The sequence below is a fragment of the Schistocerca cancellata genome, chromosome 4 (genome assembly GCF_023864275.1).
Source record: "Schistocerca cancellata isolate TAMUIC-IGC-003103 chromosome 4, iqSchCanc2.1, whole genome shotgun sequence".
Taxonomy (NCBI): Eukaryota; Metazoa; Arthropoda; class Insecta; order Orthoptera; family Acrididae; genus Schistocerca; species Schistocerca cancellata.
Window position 1 is genome coordinate 813,606,015 of NC_064629.1, and position 27,983 is coordinate 813,633,997.

General features: G+C 37.8%; 1 protein-coding gene across 1 annotated transcript in view; it reads right to left on the minus strand.

Annotated features, from left to right (window-relative positions):
- Positions 1–894: 894 nt before the first annotated feature.
- The window catches only part of LOC126184802 (ephrin-B1), a 551,947-nt gene continuing 524,858 nt past the window's right edge, over positions 895–27,983 (minus strand). The window contains exons 3-6 of the mRNA XM_049927388.1: positions 20,823–20,991; positions 18,575–18,685; positions 13,155–13,325; positions 895–8,133 (exon numbers count right to left, since the gene is read on the minus strand). Of these exons, the coding sequence (XP_049783345.1) occupies positions 8,000–8,133; positions 13,155–13,325; positions 18,575–18,685; positions 20,823–20,991 (585 nt within the window). The 3' untranslated portion in view covers positions 895–7,999. The remainder of the gene's footprint in view (positions 8,134–13,154; positions 13,326–18,574; positions 18,686–20,822; positions 20,992–27,983) is intronic.

Below are 27,983 nucleotides of genomic sequence, written 5' to 3' on the forward strand. Positions count from 1 at the left end.
GAACATAGGAACTACTTTTTACAAGAGTGTGGGTCACAGTGTTTGATGTTGAAGTCACATGAATGTGTGACCAGGCAGATGTCTGGCACACAATATTTATCAGGGTATATGATGTGAGTACAGTGAAATTTGGTGTACCTGGTGTGAGTGTCTGTGACTGTTTCATGATTTGAACTTAGATCAAAACTTTGGGCTGGTGGCACAATTAAAATGGTTGGGCAATAGCAAATTTTATACAGTTTGGAATCTGTACTTTTCTGTGTCAGCATGACAACAACTCTGTGTATGAGTCAATCATTACTGCATTGTGATTCAACAATAACAACTCACCTGCTTAAAATGCTGACTTTTAGCCATCTAACCACAATTATTCCTCGTACTGCACAGGGAAGGAAAAGTATTTTGCTTTCATTGTATTGGAAAGTAGTGTAATGCCTCCTCCATAAGTCAAATACTGTAATCACCATGAAAAATATATTACTTGTTATTAGTTATGTAGGTTATGTCCTTAGAATCTAAAATGAAAGTCAGTTGGCATCATCATTATTATTTTTCTTCACCCCACCCCCTCTCCCCCTCCGTGTGGTATATTACAGCAAATTAAAAGTATGAAGCCTTACCTGAATTGAGTACTTTAGAAATTTTTATAATATTAGTCATATTTATTGTCAAAACCACACCAGAAGATCATATTTTGCTTCTTTGTTATCTATTAAAATAGAGTTGCAGAAGTATTCTTATAATGTTGCTACAAGTGACATGTAGAGAGAGTCTCTTCTGATTTATATACAGCTTCTTTAACATATTTTAATGTTTAATCCATTGCAGGATGAAACAATGTCAGCTCTATGAGGGATTAGTAAGGACAGAGAAAAATTAAAAATCAATTCTGACTCACGTTACAATAATTATATTTTATTCTGTACAAAAGTCAGTTATAAAATATTTCCCATCATGGATTATGGTGTATAGTGACAAAGGTGCTGAATATAAATAACAGGAAAAACATCCACTGTACCATTTGACAAATCCACTACACTTCTGCACACATATATCAGATCACTGTATTTTTTTATGTATACAGTCTGATGAGTACTTTTGTAAGGAAATACATTATATATATCTCTATAAACATTAAACAGACAGATGAAATAATTAACCTTTTTGAACAGCTGATTTACAACAACTAGTTGACATCAGCACAATCATTGCAGACCTAAATTTTCTGTGTGTAATAAAGGATGATCAAAGTAATTGATCACAATGAATTTCCTCAAATCCTCACTGTTTATTATGTGTATAAAAAAAACATTTCTATTGGAAACATACATGTAATTGACAGTGCATTTATTCTGAGAACAGCATTGGCTAAATATAATAGTAAAACTATATGAATGTAGTAATTTATAAATGGCTTGTACTAGGTCTTGGAAGATAGTAAACAATGAAACAGTTGTTTCATGCATAATGATAGGGATAGCAGGTTTATTGTATTTCATGTTCATCATGAGATTACAAAATACAAAACAATTCCCTCATCACCTCCATATGTGCTGCATTGAATTTGTAAAAAATTAGGCCACAAAAGTACAAACCTCTTGTTTAGAACCATGTGGAAACTGAATTCCTTAAAATAATAATAATAAAACAGTTCATTTGTATACAGAGAAGAAACAGACCTTAGAAAGAGTATTCTTCCTTGTGGGAATGTTTATTTAAAAAGTGAAGTAAAATCCGTGGCTCAAGCCCATGACTGGGCTATTGGTCTGATTGCAGGCACACTGCAACCTTTCTTCTCCATGGCACTAGGAGATGGAAAGATCACTGGTTCTCACTTGATAGCAGGCTATGCGACCCTGTGGGCTTATTGGAGGGCTGGAATGAGGAAAAATCCCCACTCCTATCCAGGATTGAATCCAGGTCCGGAGAGGTTATTCGCACATGAAAATGTCTAAACTCTCATCTACACTTTTGCATACACATCAGAACGTGACAGCAGTAGCGGAACATTTTATAAACCTATCTGTTCATGTCAAGTGCAAATAATATTTACTCATTGCATTTGTACAGTAAACCATTGTCAAAACTCTCTGTTACATTAACAAAAATAAATATGTTCCATTATTCAATTATGTGCAGTGGATAATTCATTATGCAGGGAAGCTAATTGGGTTAAAAATTCTGAATGATATGTGTTAATGTAAACAACAGAGTTGCAATGTACATCACTTACAAATGAAAATAATTTTTAATACACACTGTTAAATCTGCACTTAGGGAAGGAGAGAACCCAGTTCATCCACTGTTGTTATTTCTAGATATACTGTGCATGTGAAGGAAAATGTTTTATATTCAGACAATGTTGCACAGCAACTTGGATCAGAAGCACTGATAAACCATATCAAAATTAACTGAAGAAAATGTCTCCTGTTTAGGCCATGAATAAGAACCTATTTGTTATTGTAAGCTTGCTTATTTAAAAAAAATACATAATATGTTATACTCATTTGTAATTTCTGTACAACAGAAACATAGGAAAGTGTACGGAATAAAGGAAGGTCCTAACATTAGCAAGAAATTTAAAAAGATAATTATTTGTTCCAATGTGTAACGCTGTTACAAACTGAGTGCTTGAGCAGGAACCACACAGTAATTGAAATTTTACTCTTGGGCGTTCTAAAATAAGCAATGAAGAGATGATTACCAATAGAACTAAATGTATGCTTATCCTACGAAAATGTGTGTATCAGGCCAGATGCACAACTGCCTTATTACTACACTGATTTCAATAGTATAACACTGTTTTAAATCACTGAAGAAATAACTGAAGCTATCAATTTATGGTCTGCAGAATTGCACTGACACAACTAGCACATGATTTCATAAAATAATAAATTTTACATCTCACAAAAATGTCATATTCTGAAAATAGTGCTACCAATGAAACATAGTTCTCAAAAAAATCCAGTGCTTAAGTAAACATAAATAAGCGTTTTATAACAAAGTATATGAAAAAGGCTGAAAATATGCGTATCAGTAACCCTGTTACACATGCCAGAAATCTATACGACACAAGATCATCACACAACAAAGACATAAAGATAATACAGCTGTGTTTCATTTACAGACACCAACTTGATAATCTACTGTGCATGTAATATCTTTAAAACTGCTGTCTGGGGGAAATAACTCATTATTTGAGCAGAACTAAACTTTAAAAGTGTACACCAGCTCTACACTGATCAAAATATTGTCAAGTTTTTGGTATGCTGGACTGTCATTTACCTTCAAATGAACTTAACTGCTGCTGTACCCTGCAGCAGTTTCAGTTCAAACAGGAAAATGTTCTGAAATGCAGAAAGGGCTATGTAAAAATACATAAATGAAATTCCTGTAATGGTATTGGTTTTCATCAATAACAGCTTCAAGACAAGTTGTTGAGTCATGAGCATGTAAACACTGGTAAAGTTTTGTTCAATAAATAGGCTTTGCTGATGAGAGGATTTAGAATGGGTTAAAGTCTATTTCTATTTTCTACATAATACACATTTATTTCACACTCACACAAGTGCAGAAGCACTAACATATACATCAATGTACATGCTCACACATGCTATACCACCAATATACATAAAGAAACAAAAATATTCTCTCTCACTCACACACACACACACACACACACACACACACACACACACACACACACACACACTCTGAAACAGACAGAGAGGGAAAGAGAGACAGAAAGTAGGCCCAATTATGCAATTGTTCAACATACTTTGGCTCAATCGCCTTTCCCCACATCCCAGTTAGGTGAGTCTATGTGTGTGTGCATGTGATTATGGGTGAAGTGAGTATGCACGTGCAGATTTTCTGTGCACACCCATATATGTGCATGCTTCTCTGCACACATGTAGACAGCTAACAGCAGCAATGAACCAAATACTACGACTTTTAGTAGAGTATCACACATTAAACAAAAACTGCAACACTGTAATTTTGATTTGAGCACTATGCTCATAGTCTGTTGAACTTATATCAGTTATGTAAATAAGCTTGTTTTGATTTATTCACAATATATATACAGAGGAATCACTCTGATTCTAGATTAAGAAAATTTTTAAGGAGACTTACAAAAATATGTTTAATCTTCATTCTCATATCCAAGAAACCACTGGAGATGTAGAATAAATATCTGCAATTTTGTAAACTAATATCTGTGTAATGATCTAAGTTTTAGTCTATGAATTTCCGAAACAATTACAAATCCATAAATTAGAACCAATGGAAAATTATAACATTTTAAAAAACTGTTATCACTGAATTATTAATAGTGCAGTACTTCTAAAAATGACACTGCTTCACATATTTAATCTATAAAAGTAATAATTTAAATACAAAACTATTTAATATTTTATGATACTTATCAAACAGATGAGCTTATGTTTCTGGATGTTATTGAAGTATTTTGGAATGTACAGGTACTCTGGTAAATTAAAAAAAAAGAGTCATAGGCATTACAATTTTAAAACCAGAATTCTGTGTATGTCATTAAAAAAAACCCTACTAGTCATAGGTGTATAATTATTTGGTTTGAATGGCAGTACACAATACATGTCACTATACCTTTCTTGCAACACATTCATTAACAACTTACATCCTGAAATACTGAAATTTTCATTAATACATATCCTGAAAAAGAAACCAGTTTTGCCGCCGTCTCTTGTTATTGCAGAGAATATGGCTCTGCAACTTAGAGTACAAGGCAATCATTTTCATACAATACTTGTTTCGGAAAGATGATGAAGTTAGTAGTTTTTAAGTACATGGTGAATACTGTTCATTAACATGAATGAAAAGCTCAGCAGAGCACAACATGGAATGAATGACTAGTGAAATAATGAATTACTTTGGAGCTTTTCAGTATTTAATAGATCAAGACAAGACTTGAAATATTGGACATATCCTGTAGTGTCAGTGTAATATTTATACATCTGTGAAGGCATGCAGCGACAGTATTTTGGCAATTATGGAAATAAACTCAAGAGGATAAAACCAAGACCAGAATTGAAAAGTCTGTATAAGAAAACAGAAAAAATAAACAGCAGATGCTTTTAGACTCCATGACAGTTCCTTCCATTAGTTCCTGGCAGATGCGCAGTTGGAATTCGAAAAGCAAGAAATGGTGAATTATATCTATACACTTAAAAGATATTTGTCTAAGTACATAGTTCAAACAGGTCAGTTTTGATGAAGTGTCAGAATTATGTTAATGATGTAAAAATCAAAAAGTACATTTTCAGCTATATTACTGAAGTCTAAGACAGACAGAGCTTGACTTATGAATGTCTCGACATCAATTCCATTGCATATAGACTGTCTTGACATGACATGAGCAATATATTCACAAAACACGTAGGCAAGATATGGCCAAGTTCATCAAACAAAAGATGGGTCAGTAATACAAAGAAAATCTTAGGACTTTGAGCTCAATTATTTTAGCTTAAATCTTAAAATATAAGTACACAAAGCATTTCATATAATTACTCAGTACTTTCCTGGCCCATCTTTTGCTTGAAACATTGTATTGTGACAATGCTGGCCAATAACCACATCTCCTCGATACTTTAATTTCAAAGGCACTGAATGCACAATACGTTATAAAGGTTACCAATTATTTTGTGCACTAGTGATAGTGGGTCAAGACAAGAAAACATGCTCCTTGGTTTGCCCACATTGCTGGATGGCAAGAATAGTAGTAATGGATATAAGGTTCTCATATGTTGACTCTGACATATCTAGGTTGAATTAGTATCTCATCAGCTTAACTTTATTTTTTCGCTTTTAATTTGTAAAATAAGTACCTCAGCTGCCAAGAGTGCTGTAGCTGTGCTCCAGGAGTTTGATCTACATTATTTTCTGTTGACAAAACCATACAGGTAGATATTTTAGTCACTTACTCTGATATAAGACTATACATTTTGAATAACATATTTTCACTGAAATAATGTTTCATGTGAAAGGAGGAAAATGTACAGCAAACACGTCCATTTATGGCACTTAAATACTTATATACCGTATATACATGTAATTACAAAGCACAACTAATGGTTGTTTCAACTACAATAGAATTTAATTTAGATTCTCAGCTTTCATGTCTCTTGATGACTTTTCCATGGTAATGTCTGCAGTATCATGTTGCTAGCTGAGAACAACAATACGTATGGACACTGACATTACAAAAATCAGTGTTTTCACCAGAAATTATATGCTTCTCTTTCCTGTATTGTCATTTTTCTTAAACTCTCTCCAAGTAAAAGTATAAAAAAGAAAGAAAAGAGAAAGAAGGAAAAAGTAATGGAGCACTACATAATCACACTAGCAGGACATAAGAAATAAATTGACAAGCAATAAAATATTAAGAGCAACATCACAAATGTTTAATATTTACATTACACCCAATCATATTGAAACTGAAGGGAGTGGGTTTTTCACAGTTCTTTCCTTTTTGATTTTTATCAATGTCTAATGCTGCACTGTATTGTAAAGCATTTGGCCTGGGCAGTATATGTAGCATATGAAATTCAGAAACATGGGTAGAGCTCAGATATTTTAAGGCACAAATCCAACAGTAAAATTATGGTAGGGTTAAAGGTTTATTTACCTAACAATCGGACCCACTTAGGAATGTTTCAATGAAAAATTTGATTTGAAAACCATTTTCTACCACAGTATCTAAATATCACAGCCTTATTTCTGTGCCCAGGTCATATGCTTGAAATGACTGAGCACCAAGGTAAATGTAAACAAACGCTTTGGTGAACAATAGCTAAGACAGTTTATGACTAAGCACCACTTGTAATATATCAGCGGATGCAGCAACATACAGCAAACAATGCACTAAAGTGAGAAGCTTCCAAAATTGACTGCCAAATTGTAATTTACAGATATTTTACTATGGTTTTATGTGAATACCATCCCTCTATAATTTGTGTACTAGAAAATATTTCATACACTGTAACAAGGCAACTATAAGAAATAGTACTTTGTTTACAATGGCATTTTATAATAGTATATACCTACTCACTAGTTACTATCACAACATACTTCTCAAAAAGTCAACATGCATCTTGTCTCATGAGTGAATGTGCACATTCATGTAACTGCACAAATTCAATGCCATCATTAAACATGCATTCTTCTTCAAGTAGCTGCACTTTCACACAGAAATGTTCATTTCTAAAACACAACATCTTTTACACCACTAAGCAATGGTGACCTCATAAATAAGGAATATGTTAGTTACATTCTTCATAATTTATGCTTCCAGATTCTACAGTATCAGTTCCAACTATAACTGCAAAAGCATCTAACAATGAGGTTTCCATTCACAGTTACACCTGTTCAGTTCAAGAAATAAAATTAAACTGTTATAAATACTACAGTGGAACCAAAGTGAATGTATTTCTTCCTGCAAGCTGCAGCTATGGGAACAAAGGCTAATAAAATTTACACTATTAAAGTTTTTCTCACTTCCCTGTTAGTGGTTACACAATCACTATACCACATATTATAAATGTCACACACAAGTTTGTATGATTGGTCTGCTCAAGCTTATTAAAACATATGAGATACCATTCAAATCTAAATGAAGATTCCAGCTTCACTCACATCCACATACATATAGACAGATGAATGCTATTTAACACAAGGAAAAAACAAGTACTTACTCTCTCATTCATTATAATGGCTGTACATACATTATTCCAGGAAAAGGAAATTCTGTGCTTGGTGCCAGTTCTTTGATCTGGAATGTCTGTTGAAAGGCCTGGGAACAGGAAGCAGGAATAGGGGATGGGACAAAGAATAAAGAGAGAGTGAGAGACACAGCAGTGCCAGATTGAAATTGTTCTTTCCTCATTCAGTCAAAAGCCACAAATGGCACATATAAATAATGTACACTTATATTACAAGGAGTCTGTTGAATGTTGAGGCCTCCTCACCGCCCAACTAGACGAACCACGACTGGAAGCAGTCCACTCACAATAATCATCACACCGTGACTATTTGCAGCATTGTTCAGTGTTAGCTCTTCATTCTTCAAGATTTCATTCTCATGATCATTGTAATCCTCTGCAACACGAAAAAAAAACAAGAAAAATGGATTATATATATATATATATATATATATATATATGTAACAGATTGTATATTTGAGTGTATTTATGTTTTTAATGGTTTATATTGTGATACTAAAAAAATCATTTGTTTGAGTGAAAATTTGCTTCTAAGATATGTGGTGATTTCTTATCATAGCTGATAAATTCAGACACTTTGGATTGAAGTAGAAGTGCAAAACAATAAATAATTTTACCTCTAAGTTAACTGCACAGACAACTAATCTTATTTTTATGAATAATATATTACTCATGGAACGATGTTTTATCAGACACTCAAGCTTCTATGGTGAGGGAATCTGTGTGATATTTCAGAATTCCTCTTTGAAGAAACTCAGCATGCAGAAACTAGTAGTTACCTGAAGACTGCTAATACATGAACAAAAGCTGTATTCATTCAGAAACACCAGATGTCTTGAATTTCCTTATAATTAGCACCAACTATAACAGTCATATTTTGTTATTAGTTATCACTTGGTAGTGAGCAATGAAACTATAGCAACAACTGACATCAATCAGTTGTGCTTCACAATGAAGTAGTAATGTGAAAGCAATTCCATATGCTAAAATACTGTGGATTGTTTCCAAATGTCTCTAATACTGTAAATTACTTCAGTTATTTTGTAGAAACTGTAGAGTGGTTTGGTGTAAACAGAGGAAGAAAATTGAGTCTGCAAGTGGCTACTACAATCTGACTTAGTGTGTGAAACTGGGATTTTCTGAAACCATGTGAGTGACTGAAAGGCAGAGAATGGGTAGTTTGTTGGGAAACAGCTACCCCTCTGTTGTAGATGGCATTCAGGCAAGTCATCCTTTAAACTGAAAAATTTCAAGCAGATGCAAAAGAAATGTGTGGACCTCGTACAGAAATGATGTCACTATTTTCACCAGACACTAAAGGAAAAATATTTCTGTGAAGCGATCACATCAAAATCTTCTGGACAAATCTGGGTTGAATGTAACAATATAAAAATTTAAACTGAAGCTGAGACTCACACTGCAGCAATTGTACAGACAGTGTGTGTATGTGGGGGGGGGGGCACCATATTCTTCAAAAGGGCTCATTAGTGTGAATTTTCTGAATTTAGTTCATACACGATGTTCTCCCTGTTTATTTTCTCTATTGTGGTCTCTCAGGTTTTCCAGGCTAATTGCACATGGTGTATGAGATGTTGTACATTTGCACAATCTAAGGGATGGCAAATAGTATGAGCAAAATATTTTGCCTAATAGACTCAAAAGACTTGCCCAAAACCTGGTAATCTGAGAGTTCTCTGTTGTTTGGAAGCTCTGTCTTGTCTCTTATAATGTAAGCCACATGTCTAAAACATTAGTATCATCACCCTTGCACACTTATTATTGTTGCAGGTGTTGGTTTTCTGACAAGCTGCACGTTGTGGATGACCATTAGTGTGAAATGCAAGTTATCAGTTAGTAAATCTCAGTCAGTAACTTTCATACTCAGTTTATGACAATGGTAGTTTATGTAAGCCCAAAGACACCTACAACATTAATTAAAGAAAATGAATATCACTCTCCTGGGATTTGATAAATGAACAGAGAAATATTCACAAAAATAGGAATGACAAAACAGAAATTGTATGGTTGATATTGAGACAAACAATGGAAACTCCAGATTGGAAAATCAACAATATAATGAGAAAGGATAGAGTGAGACAAGACACAACGCAATATGCAGTGGATTATAACACAAAAAACAAACCTCATAAACAATTTTACAATATTATTTACTTCATACACAAGAGAAAAGGTATACAAATAATATAAACTGAATCCACCATTAACAGCTATACTTCCTTGCCATAGGATCCAACAGTGATAAAGGAAATAGTGTACTCAAGAGATTTACATATCAGCAGAGATGCTGTAAGAGATTCTGTTTTTCCCAACATTGTTTCACAAATTCTATCTATGTGCTGCATCCTTAAATTCCTGGTGTGTGAAGGATTCTTCTAAGTGTGACAGCAAACTACAAGGAAGGTTGTGCACCTACAATGTCTGGTTGGACAGACAACGCTGGGATTGCTGTTTGGCTGGTGAATTGCATTGTCTGTCAAGGCAGCACTATGTAGCTGCACCTCTCTCTTGAATAGTGCTCCTTACAGCTTACCAGTTTACTTAAAAATTTGAAGGTGTTCCATAGCAGTCACACTTTTGTGACTAATCTCTGTAAATGATGTGTTGGGGGTTTCTAACCATGCTACTCTTTATTCGTTTGCACTTTCACACATGTATCATGAAAATAAAGGTCAGATGACAAGAAGTGTGCAGCGATTCCACCACAAGCGACATCACCAGTGCAGAAGTCTAGGCAACCCTGGCAGAAGCAGCCACTTCGACCCGCATCCTAGCAGACATCGGCTAGCTCATCTGCTCTCAGGTAATGGCCACACTGCAGCTTGCCAGTATACCCAACCTGGTTGTATGAGCCATCACTGACTCCACCTCCACCACAGTGCTCAAGAAAATCCAGAATTCCACACAACTTGATGTGACTGAGATTAGTGCCCTACAGAGCACCACACAACTTGATGCAGCTGAAGTTAGTGTCCTACAGAAGGCCCTTGCCAATGCTTATGAGAAAGTGTATGTGCTTGAAAAACAGATCATTAAGAAATCAAATGAGAGACACAACAATCTCAGGGCCTTTAGTGTACCAGAAGAATCTGGGTAAAATACAGACCACGCACTCCTCAAAGCTGTCTGTGAAAAATTAGGCATACACTTTTCAGAATTTGATGTTGATAGGAGCCACACATTGGGTCACAGGTTATGAAACTCAGCAAAACTGAGGCCTATCATAGTGAAATTCATGTCCTATCAGAAACATTCTGAAGTCTTTACGACAAAAAAGAAACTAGCCAAGTGAGGACTGACTACAGGAGAGGAACTTACATCTGAAAGGGTGAAAATATTGAACAGTGTAGTGCTGAATGGGTGGACCTGGGATGGCCGGAAGACAACTGCAGCTAAGAAATAAGTGAGCAACAACACAGACCTTACAAGCATAAGCTTTGTGAGCTCAAAATGAACTTCTTTCTTACAGAAACATTTTTTTTTGTAGTATTTTTCTTGAAACAGCTTCTGTTATTACCATTTGTTTGTTTAGGGTTACTTGTACTACTGGTTATAAACTTATATTTCAGTTTCATACTTCCAATACTAAAATAGTTTAAATTTCACTATAATTTCATTATTCTCACCAGGTTTTGATCCTGCTTATTAATTTACTGTCAAATTATCATTTATTCATTAGTAACATAATCCTAGTTACAATGTTTCTCTGTTTGTTCTTACTGTTTCCATTTACATTATTACTTTTTATTCCTGTTTAAGCATAATCTGTTGTTCTTATAGTTTCCTGTTACATTATTCTGTATTTATCCACTTATACGATGAGTTTTTTCCCCCAAATTCATCATTACCCAAAAAGGAATCCGCCAAACACTCTTCCAACTATAGGCCCACCTGCATTCTACCAGGATTGTCCAAGGCTTTAGAATACATAGTTCACAAACAACTTACTAACTATTTAACACTGTATAACTTTTAAAGTGAATACCAGTCTGGTTTCGAGCAAAAACACAGCAAGATGACTGTTCTTATAAGTGAATGATGGAATGAAATAAGCTATGGACCAACATAGGCAATTATTAAGTCCTTTTTGAACTTCCGCAAACCTTTTGACATTGTCGACTTTGATATTCTACTTGCTAAACTTGAAAGTCAAAATTCTGCTTCAAGTGTTGTACAATGGTTCCACTCATACCTCATGTCTTGTCAACAATGTGTAACGATTGAGATATATAGGCCACAATGGAGGAATTTAGTATCAAGGATCCACAAGGATCAGCACAGGGCCCATTACTTTTCTCATTATATGTTAATCGTGTGTTCAGTTCAGAGAATCCTTCCACCTTTAACACTAAATGGCACAGAAATAACCTTTTCCACTTCTGCAAAGAACTTAGTGTAATTCTGGACCATCACTTACACAACTGCAATTTGTAAGAAGGTGTCAGCATCACCTCATTCATGACAGAAAAATAAGACAGAAAAATATGAGAGTATTTCCTCTTGAGCTTAAAACGAAACTCACAGAGTCACTAACACTCACCATTCTTGATTATGGCGATCCTTCACTCCACGGACTTTCATTTGACAGTTCCTGCAAGCTGGAACTGGGGATGAATGCTTGTGTGCAATACTTTCATGATGTAATCTATTTCAACCATATCACACTTGCCTATGAACAATTATCATGGCTAGGTGCTGACAAACTTAGACATCATCATATCCTGTATTTGCTGTATCATCTCAATCATTGTACTTCCTCTTACTTATCTTCAACCTTTACACTACTATATGAACAGCGCGGTATAAATATATGTTCTCAGCAAAATAAAATCCTCTCTGTAGCACTACATACCAGTGCCATGTTCTCTAAAGCATTTTATCAGAAACCCAACTGTGGAACACTCTTCCTCAAAATACCAGAGAAATTAAAATCCTTTCAAACTTGTAGCTCACTCTTGTCGACCCTACCTTCCCCATCATTTTTCCCACCTCTTGTCACCAGAGTTCTCTACTGGAATTATGTTCTTTCGAAACAGCCACATTTCAATCTTCTCCTGTTACAATCTCCCTTCCACTTCTGATAATAGTAATTATGGCCTCCAATGTGCTAAGCTAATTAATATCATTCTCAATGACCTCTAGTATTATCATAATTACCAATTATTATTATTATTAATAATGAAAATTATTATTATTAATAATATTTTGATTGTTATGTAACATTTGTTTGGTACATGTTTTTCTTGGTCAGCTACAACACACAGCCATGAGGCCATAATCTGATCAGGCTAATAAGCAGTAAATTAAAAAATACATAAATAAACCATGTATAAAGTAACAGTATGAGATTTTAACATATTTTTGCTATTTTTTACTTACTTGTCTTCTTTGGAGTAGACTTTGTATTGTGTGTAGATGCATCTAAGTCCTTGAAAGATGTGGGCTTCTGTGAGGTTGAAGCAGACAAAGTGGTTGAGCTGGGAGTAGTTGTCACAACAGTTGTAGCTGCAGTTGAGCTTACTGTTGTACTGGCCTGCTTGTTTGGGATGGCTGAAAAATAATTAGTCCAAATTAATACAATGGCTCCATCAGAAAAAAAATCAGGTTTTGAATACCAAAGAACAAATATCTGTAAATAGTCTATGGGATCATTGAGAGCTTCAAGAGGTCAAAACCTCTCTGACATAACAGAGAGAGGATCCTTGGGGCAGAAAAAGCAGGGACTAGCAGCACATTCTTCATGTTGTAACAGTGTCTAAGCTCTGTAAATTCACTCTATGGAATAAAATAATTCATGGATAACCATGTCATATACTGCTTGGTAGTTGTACTAGTACAGCTTAGCACCCTACTTCCACAAGTCTTATGTTGCACTATAGATTAATTACCTCAATTAACTTTTAAGCTCTGGTGGAAAATATTCATCATACTGTATGTGCTACCAGCACACTAATAACAATTAAAGAATTCCAAAACTACTCATTAGCCTGTTTACATAACAGAAGTTATGTTTACAAACAAATGTTATGAATCCTCTTCACCTATATCCATACTATCCAAGGCACCTTATGGTGTGTTGTGGAGGGTACTTCATGTGCCACTGTCATTGCACATACACCCTATCCCTATGCTGTTCCATTCAGAATAATGTGTTGGAGGAAATGCTGTTTTATGTAAAACTCTTCTCTCCCTGCCCATCAGTCTTCTGGCAAGTTTTATGCAGCCCATCACAATATCCTGCCAATATTTTCATGTCAGGATAGCACTTAAACAGCTGTCCTCAAATATTTGTTCTGTATATTCTAATCTCTGTCTGCCCCTACAATTTTCGCTCTCTACAGCTTCTCTAGTACCGTGGAAGTTATTCCTGGATGTCTTAACACAAGTTCAAATGGCTCTGAGCACTATGGGACTCAACTTCTGAGGTCATTAGTCCCCTAGAACTTAGAACTACTTAAACCTAACTAACCTAAGGACATCACACACATCCACGGCCGAGGCAGGATTCGAACCTGCGACCGTAGCGGTCTCGCAGTTCCAGACTGCAGCGCCTAGAACCGCACGGCCACTTCGGCAGGCCAACTTAACACAAGTCCGATCATCCTCTCTCTTCTTCTAGTTAGTTTTTTCCACATATTCCTTTCCTTGCTGATTCTGCAGAGAACCTCCTCTTATCAGTACACTTCATTTCCAGCATTGGTGGGTAACACCACAATTCAAATACTTTGATTCTCTTATTTATTCTGTTCAACTGTGGTCTAGGTATAGTAGCTCACTATTAATTTAACCAATCTGTATCCTGGACTGGATCCCAGTCACTGTTTACATTCTGAATAAAAATCATCTGCTATGGAGGCTGAAGATTTCTGGTATAAGGAGTTACCATCATTCTGCCAACAGCATTGTCCAAAGAGGACAGAAAAACAGATAGAATTTCAGGGCACCCTCTTACCCCTTGGATGGGAAACTACATCTACAGGTGGACAAATGAGCATTGATCAATGATATGAAGATGCAGGAGGCTGTGGAAACCACTGCATTAAAAACACATAATATGTACTGACAGAAAATGTGGCTTGTAATGGGAAAAAATACTATATGGTCTCAAACTTTCTCATTTTTATCGTGAGATATGTGTGGGAAAAAGTAATATGATGTTTGTAGGCACTCAGATTTTTAAGAGGAGACCTCTTCACAATGCACAATACCTTCTATCTGCTACTGGAATTGGATAAACATCTCAATATAATTTTATGCTTATTACATGAACCTCTATTAACCCCACATATATGGTCGTAAAAAGATGGATACTTAAGAATCAGGCAAACAAAGGTTCTGTGAGCTATGCCCCCCATAGATTAATTGCATTTTTTCAGTTATTCTAATGCTGGTGTCTGCCTTTACTACAGCTAATTTTATGACACTGGATTAAATGAAAGATATTTTCCATCCATGTTTGGATATGGAATTATCATCATGAAATTACTTAAAATTTTTGTGGGCAGATCTTATACACTGCTGTAACGAATCACTTAAAAATAACAGAAGCCTTGTTAAAAAAATTATATATGATGTGTTTTGGGCTTAGTCCATCCTCAGAATATCTGTAAAACAAAATATAAAAGTCGTGAGAGCAGTAACGTAACACACACTAGACCTCAAGAGCAAAAATATAAGACAAAAAGAAAAATTCACAATAAAGCAATCATATCAAACAAAATGCCTTAATACATAGAAGATCATCTCATAAGTATATTCTCAACCTCGGTGCTCAACTGATGGTGAGCTGCTGTTACAGAACTTAGCTAGCAAAACATGCCACTAGGTAGCATAGTTGTATCAGCACTAAGAGCTTGCAAAGAGAATAAATTGACAAGTTAATAACAAAATAGTATTAGAAAAATGTGGAGATAACATGAGCAGAACTCTTATAAGGCAAAACTTAAAAGCAATAATTCTATATCTACATACACACTCTGCATGTGACTGGAGTTATGAACAATGCCGACTGAGTTTAGGCTTGTTCTGTGCACCTGCTACCGTGCATTCTCAAACAGCCATTGAGAATTCAGTCACCAGTGCGAGCATTAAATAGCATAACAGCAAGTTATTTAGTGAATTTTTATTCCATTTGTTGTGAGGTATCATGGCTGATGATGGGTGTAAGCGACAAATTCTACATAAGAAAGTGAGAGACATAATTTGCAGGATATACACTTTCTTCAAGTGCAAAGCACCTGTACGTGCACACTGCAACTGTCACTTGGAACCAACAATGCCACCAATTTCCATAAGTGCCTGGACCTGCGCAGACTGCCATCGTTCAGGGATCAGACTATAGCCAGTTTCTTTCCTGTACCACTCACAAATGGAGTGACGGGAAAAGAGTGAAGGGAAACAGCTGTATATTTGCCTCCAAATGAGTCCTAATTTCCCTTATCTTGTCTTGTCTTTGCTGTCCTCACACAAAACGTACATTGGTGAAAGTACAATCATTCTGCACTCAACTGCATATGCCTGTTCTCGAAATTTTTTCAATAGCGTTTCACAAAAAATACAGTTTCTTCCCTCCAGGGATTCTCTTTTGAGTTCTGGGAGAATTTCTGTAATACTGTACATGTGTATCAATCAGTCCTACAAGTAATGAATCTAGCAGGCTATCTCTGAATTGCTTTGATGTCTTTCTTTACTCCGACCTGATGGGTTCCAAGCACTCTAGCAACACATTAGTGTTCTACACATGATCTCATTTACTGATGAACTACACTTTCCTAAAATTTTCCCAATAAACTGAAGTCTACCATTAACCTTTCCTGCCACTGTCCTTAAATGCTCATTCCATTTCATATAGCTTTGGAACGTTACACCTAGATACTGAATTGACGTGGCTGTGTCAAGCAGCACATCACTAATACTGCATTAAATGTTGAAAGACAGGTTCTCTTGCTGTATTAACTTATACTTTTCTATTTTCAGAGGAAGCTATCATTCATCACACCACATAGAAATTCTGTCTCAGTCAATCTGCATCCTTCTACAGTCACTCAATGACAATACTTTCCTGTATATTACAGTGTCATCTAAAAATAGTCCCAGACTGCTGCTCACCAAATCTATCAGACCATTTATGTGTATAGAGAACAATAGCAGTTCTATCACACTTCCCTGGGGCACTCCTGATGATAACCTTGTCTCTGATGAACATTCACCATTGAGGATAATGTACTGGGTTCTATTACTTAAATAGTCTTCAAGTCACTCACATATCTGGGAACCTACTTCCTATGCTCCGACCTCTGTCAGTAGTAGGGCACCATATGAAATACTTTCATGAAATCTAGGAATATGGAATCCACCTGTTCCTCTTCACCCACTGTTTGAAGGATATCATGTGAGAAAAGGACAAGCTGAGTGTTGCATGAATGATGCTTTCTAAACCACTGCTGATTTGTGGACAAGGAAATTTATTACATTCGAAAACTCAGAATATGTTCAAGAATTCTACAGCAAACCAGTGTTAAGGATGTTGGTCTGTAATTTTGCGGGTCCATTCTTTTACCATTCTTATATACAGGAATCACCTGCACTTTTCTCCATTCAACTGGGACTTTGCACTGGGTGGAAGATATGCAATAAATGTAAGTTAATTAAGAGGCCAAAATTGAACTGGTATTCCATCTGACCTGGCACTTGTTTTCAACTCATTAAGATCATTCTCTGTGCCAGGGATGCCTTTTAGTATGCTTCCATATAGTAGTTTGTGCAATGGTATGTCTGAATGATCCTCCTGCATAAATGATTTCTTAAACACAAGATTTAAACTTCAGCTTTCATTCTGCTTTCTGCTCAATGAGCAACTGGATAGAAGCCTTAGACCCTAGGACCAAAATTTTCTCATGTTCTTGGCAAGATGTTTTGCTAAGGCATGAAGGAAGAAGATGAGTTGGGTGCTTCATGCATCAATCTTTTTATAGAAGCACATATTTTTACTAACTTCTGCGTGTCAACATTTCTCCATTCATTTTTGAACCAAGTGTGCAACAATCAATTAAAAGTGTATAAATGAAAAATATCAATGAATCACATGATTCACTGGGACTTGTGGGAAACAGATGGAGGGGGAGTGAGGGGAAGGAGGCAAGGGCAGAGGGGGGGGGGGCATACTGTGGAAGTTACAAATCGAATGTAATACTTACAGGTCAAGGGCAAAAAACACTTAGCACTGTCAAATCCAAAATCAAAGTCAGAATCACCATATGCTCTGAATTAAATTTCCCCAAACCTGAATGGGCAGAGGGAGGAGATATCAGGCATTGGGAGAAGCATCTCTGTTGGTGTATGGTGTTAACTGTATTAACAAAATATTTTTTTAAAAACAATGAAATATGTAAAATTTTTAGGCAGTATATGCATTTACAATTGACAATAAATGCTGCTGCACCAACAAATTTAAAATATAGTACATAAGCATTAAATTATTAACAAACTTGCTCATTTCTTCTAATATTTTTACTCTTAATGCCTACTGTACGTTACGCTTATGCTCTCATGACTCTTTTTATTTCATTTGGCAGATGTTCTGAGGATGGGATGTATTTGAAACACATGAAATATAATGATTTAACAAGAAGATATCTGTTGCTTTTAAATAACCCATTACAGAGTGTATAAAAAGTTCTCACAAATTATATTAGGGTTGCAGACCTCGCCGCCTTTCATCATATGATTCCATTGAGGATCTTTCATTAAATATTACCCACAGAAACAGTAAATTTTTACACCCTACTTCAAATACTCACTCTGATTGCTGTGGTCCTGGGGACGGCAGCAGACCTTGAACACAACTTTCATGTTGTGTGATGAGCAGCGACCACCAATGCGGCGGTGCAAGTCATCCTTAGATGAAGTTGCTGTAGACAGTAAAGTAACACATGACAACATTCACAAAAAAAGAATGCAACTTTCATTCTAGAAACATTCATTCATTTATAAATATTTGCATATACACATAAGCCTGGTAATGAGCAACTCGGTACAACTACATGAAAATGAAATTAATTTTCTGGTGCTAGATATCTATAAAGAGCAGTGACAACGAGATAGTAATAATAATAATAATAATAATAATATCATTGTGCAAACCACGTACACAGTTTAGAAATACTAAGAGTGGAAACAAGGCTTCTAAAGGCATCATAAATTTGATCTATATTTCACGGTACCAGTCATTGATGCTTATAGCACACCAGTCTATGTCACTGTACAAAACTGAGAAATAAGAACAGTGTTTGGTGTTTGCATCCTGAAACCTTCATGACTTGTCTTTCTTTCTCTTGTGAAATTGTTTGCTAGCCTCTAAATTCTTGTGGAAAATTGCTGTATCTTGCATAAAAGTAGTCCTACAGAAAACAGGACTTATCCTGTTCCTCGTAAAATGTGAAAAAAGAAGTGAATGATGCTGTTGCCACATTGTGAAAGCTCTGAACGCACCGGAAGATAAACTATTAACTATCCTATAAGTATTACTGTATTTCACATCGTAGTTGATAAAAACATAGTTCTTGTTGTGCTTGATTTTAGAAATCTGATAGCATAAAAAAGCAGGAAGAGCACTTATAATCTGACTCTTTCTTGCAATAATGGAATTTTAATTTTAATCCTTTGCACAACAGTGTCACACTTAGCAATTAAGAATCCAGACTTTGAATGTATGGTACTGCTTGTATTTGTTTATTCTATGGAACTCCTTTGAGCTTATAATGTCAAAAGTCAGGTGATAACTGATCATCATAATCAAAACTGCAGACAAATACTCAAATATGAAAAAATTCAGAAATTTTTCCTTAAACTGGTCACAGATGGTTATCTCCTTCTTTGACTAGCTAAGCTAGTGCTGCATTTCTAATGAGCTCAATGTCAACAGAATGTTACATTCCATTCCCAGACCATTTAATTACACTCCATTACATTTGTTTCACTTTTACTGATGTTCATATCATCTCTTTTCAGGACACTATCCATTTCTTTAAACTGATCTATTAAGTCCTTTGCCATGTCTGACAGAATGACAATGTCACTGGTAAACATTGAAATCTTTATTTCTTCACCCTGGAGTTTAATTCATTATCCCAATTTCTCCTTAATTTTATGTGAGTTATTGGTTAGTCTCTAATGATCTCTATACTGACAAAATACGTGACTCGAAACCTCCCTTTCTTTTATTTATAGAATTCTGCACATACTCCTGAATTCTCAGTGAAGCTGTGTGCATAAACAATAAAACTGCTTCCTTACAATACATACCAAATGGACTGGCTTTAATTAGAAGCTGGTAGGTAAAAAAAGCTATCATGCAGTGCAGAGAGAGAAATTTCAGGAAATGGGCATATAGTTTCACTGTTCTTGCAAAATGTGAGGAAAAGTTCTGCAAAAAAAATAGGTTTTTGGAAAAGCATTAATAATGTGGCACCTGCGTCCATATACTGGGAGTCATTGCATAATTTTGTTAGATTCATATGCACACTACTAATCCTGGCAACCTCGGGTGCAATTTTTCTCTTTCTTTTATTTATTTTTGCTGATTATTTTCCACTTCTCAAATTCCACAGTGTCTACTCCCATCAATAACAATCATGTCAATCATTAAATGAATATAACTGCATTCAGATGTTACAAAACCCAACTACTAAATCATATAAATAAGCAGAGGATGCCTACTAATTTTACAAAAGCAAATGCCTGTAGTGATTCACTTGCAAATATTGATGGCCAAAGACAGTCTTGCAAATATAAATATCCAGAAATCACTGATGGGACTTTGTTTTGTTATACTGCAGTTGTGGTCAATAATAAATATTTGTTCTAAACTCATGCTAGTTCTAATAAACCTAGTATCAAAGCACCTGCATAGAACTGCTGAATAAAACTTAAGGACAACAAGAATAATTTCTCCAGTTAAATATATGTTCAAACCCAAATATTTCATAAAAGTTGGTTACTACTGAACAAGAACACCAAACATGGTCTTTGCTTCACATATATACGTACAGATGAAGTAGTAGTCCTGTCCTGGCTGGAACTCAAGACCTCCAGGTTGAGGAGTAAACGACCGAAATGTTATGGTGAAGTACATTAATTTGTATGGTTTATCACAGATGGCTATGATACGAGGATTCGGATTTGTTATCCGACATGTATCATATTCTTCTTTTGACACCTGGAACAACAAATTAATATGAGATTACTTACAATTCCAAACATTTTCTAGAGTTGAATGTCTGGTTTCTATTACAGACATTACATTACTAAGCAATATGTGGGAACACCAACAATATTATAAAATCATTTATTGAAAGCAGACAACAACATATACACATAAAACATAACATTCATAACGGAGTGAAAAATATGTGCTTTAGTTGCATAGTGAAGAAATATAAGCTTCTGCATGGTATAGTACACAGGTTGGACAAAAATATGAAAGTAACATGAGAAAGGCATGTTTGAATATAAATGCAGATGCTAGCCAAGTCTGCAGATGGTGCTGTTGTATTTGACCATGAACAGTGAGTGTTCTGTGTAGTTGTGAGTGCATTATGCTATGTCATTTTGATCATAAGCAAATTGTTGGTGCTCTTATGGTAAGTGCTTCTGCCACCAAAAAACCAAAGTTCTTGGTGTTTCAAGAGGCAACGTATAGAGGGAAAGTGGAAAAATGTCATCTGCTAAGCCACAGCGACGATGAAAGTGTGTGTTGAGGGATTGTAACAGACAATCATCAAAGAGGACTGTGACAAAAAATAAGAGGACAACAGCTGCAAAAGTCACTGCAGAACTGATTTTCACACTTTCAAAATCTGTTGGCACCAAAACAACATGAAGGGAGCCCCATAAGCTGTGAACTGCGGGGCAAGCTGATATTGCAAACCCACACGTTGGTGAAGCAAATGCCTGTATCAGGAAAACTGAAAACATAAAGTGTAGAATACAGAGCAATGAAACAAAATCATCTGGTTTGATGATACTCATTACATCATATTTCCAACTTCTGGCCAAGTTTATGACTGTCGTACCCTGTCCAAAACCTATGATGCAGACTGATAGCTGCCAACAGTGAAACACTGTATTAGGCATCATAATGTGTTGTGTTTTTAGTGTTTCCATGTTTTGTCCACCCTTTGTATTAGGGCCATAAGTTTATAATGAACACAAAAACCATATGTCAGAAGATGTAAATGAGAAAATGATTACATACAGGCCTACACACATCATCTCTAATAGAAACAAGTAATCCACTGAAAGGTTTAGAAATGAGATTATACTTCGCGCAATTTTCCTGGTCGTTGTTCTTGTATAGACGTCTCGGTTATTGTCAATAAATGTTAGCAGTGATGTCTTACACCTCGGAGAAACCATTCGTAGTACAACACACCGTCGCTGTTCCACTAGATGCATAATATCTTTAGTGGATTCGCGGTGGTCTTTGTACGGGGATCTTTTGCTGTGTTGGGGGTCAATCATTCATTTCTTTTCCTTATCTTAGCATAAAGACACAATTTCTCGTCATCGGTAACGATGTCTCCAAAAGACAATAACAAAATATAAATTCAGATTGCAAACAATGAAATAGAAATAATAAATGACAACTGATAAAGAAATCCACAGCAACCGCAATATCAGCATGCAAAACAAAAACGCTGCGAATTTATGCACCAACACACCGGATGTTACGTGCGTATTTTACGTGTAGAAGTAGGGTAACTTTTAAGTTCTGTACCGCGGACGAGCGGTTCTAGGCGCTGCAATCTGGAACCGCGCGACCGCTACGGAAGCAGGTTCGAATCCTGCCTCGGGCATGGATGTGTGTGATGTCCTTAGGTTAGTTACGTTTACGTAGTTCTAAGTTCTAGGGGGCTGATGACCTTAGAAGTTAAATCCCATAGTGCTCAGAGCCATTTTTTTGTACCGCGGAAACGATTAAGAATATCATGAAAATGTTCAAGGTTATTCGAGATCAGGACCTTAGGAATATATCGTAAAAATTACAGCCACTTTCTGTGCATAGCCGTCTTCGAATCCGCGGCTCTGTTTTGGTATCCAAAAACCTGGTTTTTATGTGTTTCTGGATAACGGATAAATATTTTTGAAAATGGGAAAATGGCACTTCCAGATAAATACCAAGCATATACACTGTGGTGTCACCGCCAGACACCACACTTCCTAGGTGGTAGGGACCCGCGTGTCGCCACTATCAGTGATTGCAGACCGAGCGCCGCCACACGGCAGATCTATTCTAGAGACACTCCCTAGCACTCGCCCCAGTTGTACAGCCGACTTTGCTAGCGATGGTTCACTATCTACATACGCTCTCATTTGCAGAGACGACAGTTTAGCATAGCCTTCAGCTACGTCATTTGCTACGACCTAGCAAAGCGCCATATTCAGTTACTATGTCTTCTGAACAGATAATATTGTGACTCATGTACCGCCAAGAACGACGTTCATCATTAATGGATTAAAGTTAAGTATCAAACTAGCTACGTCCGCTTCCTGAATTCTAATTCCTTGTCATGTTCCAGACCTCACGTCAGTATAGTTCTTCCCTCCTCACGCCAGCCTGCGTGAGCTAAAACGCGTGCATTTAGGCCGCCTCTAGTAACACGGTGTTGACTCTTCTGCCAACACAACATACACCGTCAAACTTTGAACAATCTGCTGCGGATAGTTATTTACAAATCCGCTGCTAAAGGCGAAAACCTGGTGAAAAACGGTTTTTTCAGGTTTTCTCAGGGACGGCCTATAACCACATGGTACCTATAAGTGCTCCTTAAGTCGCACTGTAGACCACATCTAACACAAAAAGAACCAACTGATTTGCTCCATTTGACTAAGTTTCAGGAAGTGTGTAGTATTCAAACTTTGACCCTGTACTGCATGGTAGCCACAGTAAGGCGGTCCTCCTGTTGTGTACCTAAATGATCCTTTGCCCAAGGACTATCCAAAACACATGACGCTACCTTTCTGTCACGAACAGAACCCAAGGTACAAGCCCCAGAAAAATCCCGTTTTTGTGCGCGACGTTTTGGAAAAGACTGGTAGCGCATTTGCAAATTGGGCTGTTTTCCCGTTGTACTGATTTTTTACATCTTATTATTTAATCAAGTTTACCGATCATCAGTCCGCCAACAAAACACTAATGCTGTGTTCAGAAGTTACTTGATCTTTCCATGTAGGGTATTATCTTGTATTTATCAACATTAATTTCACCTTGCCGTTTAGACACCAGATGCATGTTGCGTGTAAGCCATCCCTTATTTTACCACATGGATCTTTCCTGGGCCCAACTGCGTCGTCAGCAAACAATGGAAGTGTAACACTTCCTACTTGATAAACAGAAAATAAGAGTGATCCTATCATGTTTCCTTTAGGCGCTCTCGATTTTACATTTGTTTCACATATTGTCCGTTGACATTAATGTGGCCACCTGAGAGAAGCCAGCCGCACTAGGTTTCTCAGCTGAGGATCCAAGGCGCGAACAGCCCGATCGAGGTGGTCCCACAGACTTTCGATTGCGTTTAAAACCAGTGAGTCTGGTGGCCAGGGGAGTACGGTAAACTCATACTGTTGCTCTTCGAACCACACAAGTACAATGCGAGCTGTGTGACAGGTTGCATTGTCCTGCTGGTAGATCCCATCGTGCAGTGGAAAAACAAACTGCACGTAGGGGTGGACGTGGTTCCCTAGAATACATGCGTACTTGTGGTTGATCCATTGTCCCTTCCAGAAAGACGAGATCACTTAGGGAATGCCTGTCGGCCTGAATCCTTCCGACGATTGTTGCAAGGTATTTGCTTTCACACGTTCCACGCCGTACGCGCCAACGGCCATCAAATGGTTCAAATGGCTCTGAGCACTATGGGACTTAACATCTGAGGTCATCAGTCCCTAGACTTAGAACTACTTAAACCTAACTAACCTAAGGACAGTATACACATCCATGCCCGAGGCAGGATTCGAACCTAAGATCGTAGCTGCACCGCGGTTCCGGACTGAAGCACCTAGAACCGCTCGGCAACGGCCATCGACCGATGGAGTCTAAAATGAGGTTCATCTGAAAAGGCCACCTGTCCGCCTCAGTGGACGTCCAGTTGTTGTACTGGTGTCCAAATTCCATCCTTCGTCGCCCACGAACAGCAATCATCACGGGCGCATGGACCCAACCCCTGCTGCAGAGCCCCATATGCAGCAACGTTCGCTGACCGGTCGTTGAGACACTGTTGGCAGCCCCTTGGTTCGTCTGTACGGTCAGTTGCTCTACAGCTGCACGTCTGTCTCCGCAGCCGTCGTTCGCCCTTGTCATTTATGGCCTATGTTGCATCACAGTTGGCTTGGCGCCGGTTTTGGATCGTGCCATTTTGCCAAAAATGTTCAAATGTGTGTGAAATCTTATGGGACTTAACTTCAAAGGTCATCAGTCCCTAAGCTTACACACTACTTGACCTAAATTATCCTACGGACAAACACACACACCCATACCCGAGGGAGGTCTCGAACCTCCGCCGGGACCAGCCGCACAGTCCATGACTAGCGCCGAGACCGCTCGGATAATCCCGCGCGGCGCCATTTTGCCATCTACGATATAGTTTAACCACAGAGGCACGCGAACAGTTTACAAACTAAGCCGTTTCGCGAATACTTCCACCCTTGGTCATTTTGGATGTCATATAAATTGCTACTTTTCCGTATTACGAAAGCGACAGCACTGTTTTCCGCTTCCCCCCGACACGCTTTATACAGGGTGTTGCAAAAAGGTACGGCCAAACTTTCAGGAAACATTCCTCACACACAAATAAAGAAAATATGTTATGTGGACATGTGTCCGGAAACGCTTAATTTCCATGTTAGAGCTCATTTTAGTTTGTTCTTCCGCCTACGCTCAATGGAGCACGTTATCATGATTTCATACGGGATACTCTACCTGTGCTGCTAGAGCATGTGCCTTTACAAGTACGACACAACATGTGGTTCATGCACGATGGAGCTCCTGCACATTTCAGTCGAAGTGTTCGTACGCTTCTCAATAACAGATTCAGTGACCGATGGATTGGTAGAGGCGGACCAATTCCATGGCCTCCACTCTCTCCTGACCTCAACCCTCTTGACTTTCATTTATGGGGCATTTACAAGCTCTTGTCTACGCAACCCCGGTACCAAATGTAGAGACTCTTCGTGCTCGTATTGTGGACGGCTGTGATACAATACGCCATTCTCCAGGGCTGCATCAGCGCATCAGGGATTCCATGCGACGAAGGGTGGACGCATGTATTCTCGCTAACGGAGGACATTTTGAACATTTCCTGTAACAAAGTGTTTGAAGTCACGCTGGTACGTTCTGTTGCTGTGTGTTTCCATTCCATGATTAATGTGATTTGAAGAGAAGTAATAAAATGAGCTCTAACATGGAAAGTAAGCGTTTCCGGACACATGTCCACATAACATATTTTCTTTCTTTACGTGTGAGAAATGTTTCCTGAAAGTTTGGCCGTACCTTTTTGTAACACCCTGTATACCCTACACTGCTAGCGCTGCCGTCTGTAAGTGGTTACTGCACGTTGATGTCGAGCACAGGCGTTGGTCACATTAAAGTGACTGGACCTTGTATGAACACCAGCGTCCAGGATAACGTACTAACAATGAAATTTTTTTATGTAATTACGTATTTACGAAGATAGTGAGTATCCTCGTTGTAGGTCTGGTGTCGGGCGACAATGAGGCCGGCGCCGCCGCCTCGGTAGCAGTGATCAAAGCCGCGAGCGGGCCAGCTGTACAGAATGGCTGTGGACTCCTCGCGGACTGCGCGCGCGGTAAGCAACGCGTGTCGTGTTTATAAACAGTGGTCTGCTCCCTGGCAGTGTATCCAGTAAACACTCACGTCCTGCCGCCGCGCCACCAATAAATAAGTCGCAGCCGGCTAGGTGCTCACAAACATTACCTTCCCCGTCTCCCGACACACTACTCCCATCTCCTCCATCGGTTCCGCCCTTTCTGCGCGACCTAGTCTCTGTGGCCATTCGTCGTGCGTTGCCGAGCATTTCGGCGGCAACCTCCGAAGAATCGGGGCGTCTTCGGCGTTCAGAAGGATCCGTACCACCGCATTCCTGTTTTTTTATTCTTTTTTTTTAAAAAAACTTTCTTTTTCTTTCTCGATGTTATGCCGCTTTGAAAGGTCCACACCTGGTGAGTCACCGCCATCTCTATCAGTAGTAGTATTTCCCTCCCCTCACAACGCCACTTCAACAAGAGAATGTCTTGTCCAACATCGGAGTGACTGTCAATTTCTCATCTGAGTATTTCGTGTTACACTATTGATGTATAGTGCTTCTGAGCCGAAAATGGGGAAAAAGTTTGGAATTCGCCTGAAAGTTGAAACGTTCCTTGCCGGCCGGGGTGGCCAAGCAGTTCTAGGCGCTACAGTCTGGAAGCACGCGCAGGTTCGAATCCTGCCTCGGGCATGGGTGTGTGTGATGTCCTTAGGTTAGTTAGGTTTAAGTAGTTCTAAGTTCTAGGGGACTGATGACCTCAGAAGTTAAGTCCCATAGTGCTCAGAGCCATTTTTTTAAAAAACATTCCTTCCTCTTGTCACCGGTGATGCCCGTGGCGTCGAGCGCAGTCTCACTAGCACCAGCGACCACAATCTACGCACTCCTATAATGCGTGATCAGGGCAACGCTAAAAATATTGATATACCAAAATATCGATAGCATTTCATAATGATGACGACATGTATCTGCGATTTCCAAATTAATGGTATACTGATAAATCGATATTGAATATCGAAAGTGTGTCTGCCTTTTCTTGTTCAAAATGTTCAAATGTATGTGAAATCTTATGGGACTTAACTGCTAAGGTCATCAGTCCCTAAGCTTACACACTACTTAACCTAAATTATCCTAAGGACAAACACACACACACCAATGCCCGAGGGAGGGCTCGAACCTCCACCTTTTCTTGACACATAGGCACTGTAGTTCTCATCGGCAGATTTCTTGCCCATTCCAGCTGCTACCAATCTTTGCTATCTAACAGTAAATGCCTTACAATGGGCTTAATTTAATTTCATATTCAATACTACAAATGAGCACCAGATCTGAACATGAATACATTTCACCCATACTGTGAAGTCGTAAGACGGAAACATCAACCCATTCC